This window comes from Zerene cesonia, chromosome 8 (assembly GCF_012273895.1).
Source record: "Zerene cesonia ecotype Mississippi chromosome 8, Zerene_cesonia_1.1, whole genome shotgun sequence".
Lineage (NCBI taxonomy): Eukaryota > Metazoa > Arthropoda > Insecta > Lepidoptera > Pieridae > Zerene > Zerene cesonia.
Genome location: NC_052109.1, coordinates 3,047,617 through 3,059,868, shown reverse-complemented (window position 1 = coordinate 3,059,868; position 12,252 = coordinate 3,047,617). Strand labels below are relative to the sequence as shown.

At 32.6% G+C, this 12,252-nt stretch overlaps 1 protein-coding gene across 4 annotated transcripts in view; it reads left to right on the top strand.

Moving 5' to 3' along the window:
- The first annotated feature begins 938 nt into the window (after positions 1-938).
- Positions 939-12,252, top strand: part of LOC119828526 — a 56,581-nt gene continuing 45,267 nt past the window's right edge. For 2 of the 4 annotated variants that reach the window (XM_038350702.1, XM_038350701.1), the window contains exons 1-2: positions 939-1,357; positions 11,471-11,658. In XM_038350702.1, coding sequence (XP_038206630.1) covers positions 954-1,357; positions 11,471-11,658 — 592 coding nt within the window. In that variant the 5' untranslated portion in view covers positions 939-953. Of the gene's footprint in view, positions 1,358-3,161; positions 3,279-10,686; positions 10,767-11,470; positions 11,659-12,252 lie in introns of those variants that run through there. The other 2 variants (XM_038350704.1, XM_038350703.1) reach the window with 2 other exon arrangements.

Here is a 12,252-nt window from a genome sequence, read left to right as displayed (position 1 = left end):
GACGCTTAGTAATATTTAATAGGAAATTAGTTTTTTAAATCAAACAATGCGCGTTTGGCCAATGGACATCTGTTTTAATGTGGCGTGGGTTTGAGTTTATGCATCAGTCATAAACGTATAAAGTCGCTGGCATACATACAACAGTTATTCGTGGAAAAATTATCTGAGCGCAGTATAAGCGCGTCCAACGTAGGCAAGAAAAGAATATATTATCTACCTACCCCCTCTATACATCCATCCTGTATATTTACAATTTACATTCAATGTAATTTTGATTTGATTTATTATAACTCAGATAAGCCTCATAATAACAAAAGACATTTTGATAACCAATATAAAGTTGACTGATTGATAGTCCATATTATTGGAAAACTAACTAAATTATCATATTACCGCATCATTATTATAGACAAGATAAGATAGACAAGCCCCCTATTCTTTTAATGAAATATGGCTAGTAAAATACGGCCAGTTGTTGCAAGTTGATGTTACAACTGGTCGTTTAAAGGCTTTTTATGGAAAATAGTAATTTAATTAAGATAAATTATTGGAAGTACCTATAACTCCTTTGCAATGCTATAGCTGTATTGGTTCATTAAAATGTATTGATCTAAAATGAATTAATAAAATGGATGATTTAAAAAAATAGAGGAATATTGTTGGTTTTTAAAAATGTGCAAAAGTAATTTATCATAATAAGATAGAAGCTTAACTATATTCTTTATACACTATCGCAGAGGATACTGGACATGATCTAGTATTTAAACTAGTTAAAGTTGTCCATATCACATGTCTCGTTATCAAACATGTCACTTATCAACTTTTTTGCTACTATGCGAGTAATAGCGGGGAAAGATAAATACATCTTTGCCGTTATCAGTCGTATGTCGATTATTAAGTCCGATGGACTGTTTTCTTGTTGCCTTTGTGTCTAAGACGAGGCCTTCACCAAAATGTTTGTGAATGGTGAACCTCTGCTCCAGTGTCCTGTTGTCGGTCCGTTTGAGGAAATAGGATGGCAAACGCAATGCCCCGTTTCCAGTCAATGGCCGAAGCAACCAGTGAAAAGCATGTGCGGTTACAATGTTGGCAATGCTAACATTAACAGTGGTTTTTCAACTCAGTGCTATGATAATAATTTATTAGTTTGTGACAACCCTGGATTCCAACAGTTCTATTCAGAACACCCTGTATCCAATGGGCAACATTATTACGTTAGGGCTGCCCCGCATCCACAACTCATGCAGACAAATTTGCCATGTCAACAAAGGCAAGAATGGGATTATAATAGCATGTGCTATAATGTAAACGGTCAACCCTGTCAGTTTACAGATGTCGTAGATTTGGAAGATTTTATGTGAGTAAAGGGTTAAATTTTTAGATTTGGGAATATTTCTTTTATCTTTGTAAGTAAATGTACGTTATTTCACCGTTATATCACCACAAAAAATTAAATTAAATATTGTTATGTCTAAGTTGTTATTCCATGCGACTTGACACTGCGAATGTCATAGGTTATTTTACATATCGCAATAACAAATATGACGGATTTTATTAAAAAACTAGCTGCGCCCCGCGGTTTCACCCGCGTAAGTACGTATCCCGTAGGAATATCGGGATAAAAAATAGATGTTAGCCGATTCTCAGACCTACCCAATATGCTTACCAAATTTCAGAGGAATCGGTCAAGCCGTTTCGGAGGAGTATGGCAACGAAAACTGTGACACGAGAATTTTATATATTAGATCTACACACTAAAACATAATAAACTACGTCAAATAAATTTTATTGTAAAAAAAGGTGGTTACTTAGACAAATTTCTATGAACAAAACCAAAAATTTATATAGACAAGGTTTACTAATATTATAAATGCGAAAGTTTGTGAGTATGTCGATGCTTCTTACTCTTTCACGCAAAAACTACTGAACCGATTGCAATGAAATTTGGTACGCCGTTAGCTGGACTACTGGAATAACACATAGAAATATGACTTTTTATCCCGATATTCCTACGGGATTACGCGAGGAAACCGCGGGGCGCAGCTAGTCTGTTATATAAACCATGACCGTTTTGAAATATTATCTCAGTCACCTTCATCGTCTATCCCTTATTTTATTCATCACGTGTCAGCTGATAATTTTTATCTGCTAATTCAGCATCGCATATAAGTAGGTGACGATTTATAATGTGATTTTGTCGATCGTGAAAAGACTTTATCATCGCTTTATCTACAAAGTCATTACTTTGTAGGCCATAACCTGCTATTCACAATGTGTAGGTACTTTAGTCTATTAATTACCAAATTATACAATATTTCATAGTGGTCTATTTCCTTTTCTTTCCAGTCATCAATCCTTTCCTTATCCCTTACCCCTTAAAAGCGGGCAACGTATTGAGAGCTCTGAACCTCTGCGAATATTCATGGACGGTGGTGACCTTACCATCAGGCGAACCACCAGCTCAGTTGCCCGCTATGACTTAAAAAAAATTAGAAGCTACATTACAAATATACGGAATAGCTACCTAAGTACTTAACTAGTTGGCAATTGACATTAGAAAATATTTAAGTACTTGTTTTTTCTTTTTTTATCAGGACAAAAATATTTTTGCTTTTTCATTATATTGAGGTTTTCATTCATACTTTTGAGTTAAAAAATCACATCTTATTGTAACATGTCGTAAGCGCCGAATGAGTTCGTTTAAACGGTGCAGTAATTTTTTATAAGATATAACAAAATTAACTGACTTTATTGTATATATCATAATAATAGAGACGATTTATTTATAATAATTATTATAATACGGATCATTACATCTAAACACGTAAAGTAGATATGTAGGTACTAAAAAAAGGAATTGACATTATGTATATGATATCGCCATGGCGCTACATGACAAGGCATTATTCGTTAAACTCAATTTATCTGCATGGCATTAACACATCGGATAAGAATACCATCCAAAATAAAATTTCGACTAGGTCTACTTTAATTCCTTAAATATTTACCATCTTACTAATCGGTTTGGAAATGTGCCATATTGTGTTTATCAGGTGATTCGACCACGTGAGGGTAATCATTACACATATCTTGTGATTTTACTCTCCAGACATCGCGTCGACTCATACATTCAGCTTGTCTTGTTGTATTTATAGTTATAAGTGAGCCATGTGACTAGTACCCTTGTGGGTTCTTAATGGCATTACAGCTCTCAAAGGCTTGTGTTGTTAATACAATATGGATGTGAAGTTGGAGATAACCTTGCCGTATAGCCTGAGGTACGTTGGGGTTGATAATCTGCCCATTGTTATAAACGCATTTCATTATATTCGTTTCGAATGATAACGCGAATTAAGTTGTAGCGTAAATTATGCCTATTCATTGTTTTGCTATATTCAGATGCTATTTTGGTGTTATCAAATAAGTTTCATACATGTGCCAATCTTACTCAATCGTAGCAATTTGCAGTGAGTATATTATTTATTTCTCGTACACTCGAGTAAATATTCGATTGATTGGATAAGCATAAGGAGTTTGGAATAAATGCTTAGTCATCATTAGTCCTGGTTTTCTTAACAATGGTCATAAGATAATTTTTTTCGATTTGCTATCACTTAAAAACTGTTCTTATTGCCTTTAATAAAGACCCTATTTTTCCAGACATCCTTCTTTGTTATAGAATAACATTGCTTATGCCAATGTTTATATAATTTTCTCCTCATAATAAGCATTATGAGAGTAACGAAAAGATACTATAATCTACGAGACTATAATGTAGCACAACCTCCAATTTAAATCCAATCTTCGTGATAGATTCATATCTCCTTATGATACAGACGCCTGTGTAAACAGTAGGTACAATCGGGGAAATACATATGTGTCTGGGCAAAATATTTTATAACTTTGGTAGATACTAGATACCATATGAACAAACACGGAGCTTATCTACTTACTGAATTTACTTACACAGAAAATTTAATTTAATTAAATTATTCTTATAGTAATTATAAAATCTAAAATCCCTTTCAATATCCATATTCTTAAAAATAAGCCCGCCATTAGTGCATATTTTTCTTTTTTTGTTTATTTTTTGTCTATGTTTTTTTATGAACATTTTGTGTGCAATAAAGTATTATCTATCTGTCTATCGAAATTAGGTAGGTAATAATGTATGATTAAATCTAGTAACTAACCTAATTTAATTACATGACAGCGCAATATTATTAACTAAAAAAACATGTAATAAAAAATAACAAGTGCATTTTTATCAAACGTGTGTCAAACGTTCAATGCTTTCAAAATTTCCATTAAAAATTCAATGTATTATACTCATAGTATAAGCTAAGTTTTTTTTTAAATAACGACAGTTTGCGTGAGCCGTTTCGCTACAAATTCAAGATTGTGTTTTCTACTGGCGGGAAATCCATTAAATCTATTGTTCATAATGCGTGTAATGAATACACGGTATTGTATGTTGGTACAGTAGGTAATAGTGCTAACAGCGTGATACTTTTTATCGACACAAATTTTAAAAGTATTGAGGCACTGAAATAGTCATGATCGTTATTCTTTTAGTGTTCGTTTTAGTATCAGTGCCATAGATCGCACTTTACTACATTAGGTTATTAAAGTATATAAAAAAGGAATAAATGTATGTTGCTTGAAGAATAATATAAAAAAAAAACAGAATCGTTGACCGTATATTACTATGATATTTAATAGCCGAAATTAATGTTTAGCTTTTGTGTTTGTTTTGTTGTGAAAATATGCACTAATAAGATGTAAAATAAGTATAGTAGTTTTAAAAAGGAAGAACATGTTATTTATCCCTCCGTTCAAATTAACCTTTATTGCCAATATCATACCGATTTACAAAGAACTGTTTTAATCAGCGTCACGAAGTTTGAGCTTGAATCAGAGTATCATTATAATAATTTTCTTATAATTAATCGACATGTATGGCGTCACCAAGACGGCTGTGTCTGTTCCAGTTAAAACTTATTTACTTGTCAAGTTGAACAACAATTGTGCCAAGCATTAATTAACAACTAATGTTTTTATAATGGTTTTCTGAACAAATGTTAATGATTGAGGAAAACTTTACATATTTATGTTACTACCGATATTAAAAGTTTATATGGAACTTTATATAAATATGCGATACTTTCTCAACCTTTCCATGTTCGGACATTTCGGGACGCACGTGTTATACCCACAGCCGAGATTCTTCTATATAATATATTACATATAATTACTTTTTTTTAATTTTCAAAATTTCATTTTTAATTTACCTTAGTACAACTGTAAGCTTTTTGAACTGCATAAGTCTAGATCACATGTGCAAATACGCACCTATTTCGCGTTGATAACCTAGTTTTCGTTTAACATGTAAAATTCCGACTGGATTATTACTTTTTTATGACTTGGATTATTATTATTCGATTATAAGGTCTATTCGAGATATAAATGTATTAATTTTGTTTATATATTACAAATAAAATTTTACAGTTATGTTACTTTCCAAATTGAAAAACATGCTATTATTAACAAATTATAGACAGCTCCAGGTACCTAGAGAAGGACTTGTAAAAGTTACACAGTTGTTCTGATGGTTCTATCCGTGGCCAAGATATGTTCTTAGTATATTTAATAACTAATATTTAGGTATGAGCATGTAACTTGCGTATGTAGATTATGCTTCATCATCAGCACACGGGCCACTTTGCTTTCTATTAAGAATTTAGGCCAAAATCTTCCAGAATTTTATTTATATTAATTTTTAATTTTTTTATTTAATGTGTGGATAATGTGAATTTTCTACACGTATGTCAAGACTTTTTTTATTGAAGCCTAACCGCTGATCCGCTATTAGCTCAGATATCAATTAATTTGAAAGCTTCTGCTTCTCCATATTAATTGAAATAACTTCGGCTTAGCTGTATGAGGCTTATCTTCATATGCTTATAACTCCATCATCAATACGAGTCACTGATTATTTATATACAAGTAAGCAATAATTAGCAGAATGTTTGGCAATATAATGAGCACGATAGGCGAATTGTTGCATTTTCGCGACAGCATATGCACGCATTGCATAACACAGCAATGTAAGAAGATCCGCTGAAATATTATACGCATATTCTATTTTCATATTATGCATTGTTTGTCACGTTCACAATTTAGTATTTAGGTAGATATATTTTTTAATTTCCACTAAATGCAATGAATTCCAATTTTCTAACCTTTCTTCTTCTGCCGACTAACCATGTGGATGGGTCCATGTAAGGCAAAGTAACATTAATTTGCTTCCAACATTATTGAAACATGACAATTTTAATAGAATTTATTTTGTTCTGTAAAATGGAATAACAAATTTAATTAACGTCGTTGTGACATGCAGTAGTCCTGGCTACAGGCATTTAGATATTAGGGTATCGTTCAATGTGCCTAGGTTGCAGGAGGAAAACTAGACATTTTTTGCATTAAGACTATGATAAGCGTATGATGTAATTCGTCAAGACATCCATAGCAGCGGATGTTCGACTTGGTGACGTAAAAGCCGATCCTCAATTGGAAGACGGGAACGCGATTATTTCAACAATCATCGCCAATTGTGGGTCTCACGCAGATGGGTATTGCGCACGCGGTTAATATATTGTTTGATCAAATCACGTAGCCATATAGAATCTACCTGAAACACTACTCTGTTATACTAGACTAGACTAGATTTAGTTTTTATAAAGCGTCATGTTGCATAAGAATTGGTTGCCGCCGGTTCGTAAAGCATTATCTAATGAGATATATCAACAAAAACCGTAGTTTTTTATATATATATTTGAAAACTTACTGTGACACTCACTATCGAACGATGTTGAAAGTTATAGTTCAAAACCATTTGCCTACCTGATTCATTGAATGACTGAATATCAATCTTACAGAAAATTAAATGCAGCTGTTTAATAAAAATGTTGGGCTTTTACTTAAATTACTCATTAATAATACTTTTAATTTTGAAAATAATGAACATTTTTCTAGATTTCCGTAATCATAACGGAGCATGTCGGCCAATAAACTTAACGCACTGCTTTTTATGCAACATGTGTAATGCTTACATTGACCTTTCTCGGAAAGTGCCACTATGTTTTGATAATACAATAGGTTTATGGTTTATGATGATAAACTACATAATATGAACGTCGTTCTTTTTATTTACTTACATATAAACCCATGATTTAACTATGTTAGGATTTAGAAGTTTGGTTGGAGATATCGCCTCGAAAAATATATTTACCTAACCATTTCCGGGTACTTATCGGAGGCCCATATTCTTTTCCTTACCCTTCCCAGTCCTTTCCTTTATTCCTATCGCCAATCCTTTCTTAATCCCTTCCCAAAAAGTCGGCAATCCATTTGTAGAGGCGTAAGGTCTGCAATGGACCTTATTCCTCTCCAAATGTTCATGGGCGGTGGTAGCGCTTACCATCAGGCGTCCCACCAGCTCCATTGCCGACTGTACATAAAAAAAAAAAAAAATTACTTTCCTTATCACTTATTCTTAGATCTCCTTTAGATCTTATAGACATGTCACATGTTGTAATTCAAGTAGGACTCATATTGTTACAATACCAGTATTTTGAGTTGTATTCGAAAATATGGTAGCGCTGCGGGCGGAATTACTTGATCGTTATATTAACGTCGTAATAGTCTGAGATCATTCTAGAACATGTCAACAGTGGCAAAATAAAACTGAACTTTATTATATTTATTATTAGACATCAATTTCGAAACAAATTACAATTTCGAAACGAAATACAAATCGATTTCATTATCTTTTGTTGACAAATTGCACCTACTTTCATCTCCGCTAACTAAAATCAGTTCCGTGCCTACATTTGTTGCAAGCTGTGAATTTCCCTTTAAAAGCTTAAATCGTAACACACGATGAAAACCGGTTTTAATCCTCTTAAATATTTCATAGGATTTTATTGTGTCTACGTAAAAAAACTCGCCGGTTCGCTGATCGTCAACAATATATTTTGATTTGAATGTTTATTCAGGGTGTATTTTGCCTGATTAATACTAATTATGCTTTATGGCATCGTATGTTACTTTGTAATATAATTATTATAGGTAGTTTTATTATTGGACTTTTTATGTAGTCCCTGATGCTTTTGTTAAAATTGAAGTGTTCGCTAGAAAAATTTTAAGATATCCACGTTGTAAAGTCTGAATACATCATACTTTCTTCCTACAATGTTTAGCGGAAAAGTATTTTTAATATAGTTTACTATTTAAAGTATAGTGATAGTCATTGGTATATATTGGTTAAGTATAAAATAATAGATATTAAAAATGAAACATGCATTTTATTCGCCGATCGTTGAACGCTGGGATAAATCAAAATTAGGTATGAGATGTTCGTGTAATATAGTTTGGAGTCTATTGTTAGGTTTCAACCTCAATCATCAGATTTAAAGCAGATTTTTTGGAAAATATTATTAGATGAGTGGATGATGACAATTATGTAACCATGGAGATTCAAATTCATTAATTCTCTTTTAAAGATATTCTAAGAAAAAACAAGAAATAATTTTGGTCACAACAAGGTTAACCTTTTTGAAAATTTCGACGCAAATGTCTAATCGATATACATAGTTCGTAAACAAGATTTTTTATATAACTAATGTTTATAGTTGTTTTATTATCAGGAAACACATTTATCGTTTAATTTTTTGTCAATTTGTCCGTTTGTCAAATGATTGATTAAAAAAACTATTTTATTATTTGTTTGGCCGTGGTGTATCTTCGTTGTTGTAAAGATGTTATAAGTATTTTACAAACACAGGCATTAATTATATTGCAGTTTATCAAATTATATACTCGACTCGGTGTATAATTTGCACGAGTTTTCCATTACATTGCGCGCCGTAATTGGAGTTAGATGCAAAGTTTTTACATGTAATGATACCAATACATTTTTTCCTCAATCCATTGCGCTCATACACACGTCCTCATCGCTGGCTCGTTCTTTATCACTCCCAAAACGAGCCCGTACTCGCGATCGTTTTGAGTATTTCGTTTTCTCTTTAGTTGTTGCAATTCACTGTGAGTTTTTTGTTATTATCAGAACATAACGTTATCATTTTTTATTTAGTAGCAATTATAATATCGATTCTCTGAAGAAACTGTATGTAATTAGTATCTATAAAAGAAACATTGAACTTTCGGGATTTTATTATCGGCAAATTGGTAGTCACGTCCGCTGATTCTTGGAACTATTGTCTCGTAGAAATTGTCGTAGCAATAATGTAAACTCAACGGCTATGAAAATAATTTTGGTTGTTGGTCTGTGTCTCATACTGTTCCTGTATTTCACGAAATTTCTTATCTGTGGTAAACGTTCATAGAATGCGAAAAGTGTGAAATAATATTGGTGGTATTGATTTTCATATTCATTTTCCAACAAACCATATTACGAAAATAGCAAAGAAGTAAAGCATGCTGCGCTCTCGGCTATTTTTGAACGAAGTCGATATAATCGAAGGGCGCTTGGTGAGATGTTAGAGAATAAATAGAGGAGTGTTGGGAAATTTCTGATATATCAGGGATATATTAGGAAATAAAAGAAATATCCTACACATTGTTTGAGCCAGCAGTACTAAGTATCCTTTCTCAGTATATGCTGGATCAAATGTAGATTATTGTATTGCGTTAAATTAGCTTCATATAATTTCATTATTACTCTGTGGTTTATAAAATATCCTTTAATATTTTAAACGTATGAAAGATTGGCTTGTTGAAAAATGTTACTGTAATTTAGTTAAATTTTAATAGGAATAAATATACTGTTGTGCTATCCTTTTACTTTGCAAGCAATGTATATTATATAAAAAGTAGCTCTACCTACAATTTAAATTCATTCATAAATCATCACCATTCATCACTTAAGCATATTAATAATCATATCACGTTCTGGTCCACTGCAGTACGTCAATGTATGAAATACTAATTGAATAAACATTGCGGGTAGATACAAGCTTAGAATAATAAGTATCAAGATTAGGTGATGCCTAAAACTAGTGTTTGGTCTGCACCTGACGTCTGCGTCAGTATTCATAATTTAAAGCTTTTTGGGTTAACAAATTGAGTGTTCACAAGAAATTAACAGCGCCTTTTATATTCTTGGAATAACTGTTCATCGACACGTATTTTCTGATTCTGTATCTGGTTTACCTTATAAACTTATCGTTGAGACAATCCTGGATATATCAGCTGTAAAGTAGTGTTTAAGACCCCGATTGGGTGCTGTTTCAGTATGAGCGTTGTTATCAAATTTATGTCTGTTTTATTTCAATTGCTATTTGATAACGAAATGAAATATAAATATTATGAATTACTTTAATGAGATCATTAAATAGTGCTATGCAAGTGTATGCTACTCGCATGATGCTTTAGAATCTATCGTTTGAATACACCAGTAACTCGCTGCTATGTTTAAACAGTCATTTGTTGACGCATTTGGTAAACATTACAATTTGGAACATTGATAAATTATTATCGCCAACTAATGAGAAATTAATGGATTAACTTCTTGTTGCTGCGAGCACAACGCTCGGTGGTGTCGAGTGGGACTATTGTGCGAAGCATTCAAAGGGAAGAACATTTAAAGAATTTCATAATAGTATCTTGTGGGTGATTAAAATGTGTATTCCGGGCTCGCCCGAACTCGCCGAAAGCCGTCATAAATTATGCGCTGTGACTAAGAGGTGAAAGTTTAAAGTATTAGTAGAAACTGTGTTTATTCTTCCATTCCGTAATAAAATATGCGAGTGTGAATTATTCACTTGTGTTAATTATAGCAATTATTACAAAAGCGGTTTTGATATTAACATCGTTAATCTATCGAATGTTCTAGGTAATGTTCACTGTTTATTTGATGTCATGCATATTGATTGATTATGTTATAATGTTGCACTTTAATCTTTGGTTTATCATATTGTTAATAATATTAAATAATGTTGTAAGGAATATTCTTAAACAAAATATTTGCTAAACCAAATCCAAACGAAACCACATGGAAGGCGTAAACTTTCAAAAAAAAAAAGAATCATAAAAATCTGTTCATATGTGATTTAGATAAATGTAATATCTTGAAAATATATTGCACATACATGTTCCGTGTAAAATGGGGCATTCTATACATAATGCAATGTACATCCTATCCTACTAATATTATAAATGCCAAAGTTTGTGAGTATGTGTATGTGTATGTTTGTTACTCTTTCACGCAAAAACTAATGAACCGATTGCAGCTAGTATCATGTAATTTAATTTTTCTTAATTATCAAGATATCTGCAGAAAATTCTTGTTGTTTTTAAACTAAACTATGTCTACCTACTATTGTCAAAGCCATGAATTTTGTAATGCGTATCAATTTGATATATACTTATACAAACTTTGTACTGTCAGGAATAATGAAAAGAGGAAGGAGAAATCTCGCGTGGCGGCTCGATGTCGACGCACCAAGGAGATGCAGATCTTCGCCGAGCTGACGACCGCCCTACCGGCGAAGAAGGAGGAGGTGGAACAGCTCGACAAGGCGTCAGTGATGCGCCTGGCGATCTCCTACCTTCGCGTTCGTGATGTTGTGTCGATGCGTGAGTTCCTTATATAACACTAGCGTTCAAAGGAAGTCTCCATGGCAATGGGATGCTTCACCGCCGTAAGAATAGCACAATCCCCGCGTTTTACCTGCATATTTTCCCCGATTCCGTGATATTTTCGGTTTATTAAATCTTTGTACCAATATTTGATCGAAGTTCTTGCATGTACTTTAATTATTAGTATATAATATTCTTTGACCCTAGTGTAATCCTGCAAGTGTGCCCTGTTTCGGATTGTCGTCGACTAGAGAGATAAATTGCAACGTCTTAGAACAATAGGAAATACGATTTCTATAACTCACTTCAATAATAAAAATCGTTTAATAAACGAAGTGTGTAATGCATTTATCGGTTAACTTACATTTTCGACATTTAAGAAACCATAGATAGACTAAATAACTCGGTTTAAGTTTCCTGTGTTCTAAAGAAACAAATTATTCAACAAAATGTACATGAGAGCAAAACCAGTTTTCATTGTGTTATCATCATCAATAATTAAGTGTTTAAATTAACAGTATATTTCTTTATAACAAAATCAGGCGTTTAAAACAATGAAAAGATTCATAAAATTATAAATTGGTGAATTTT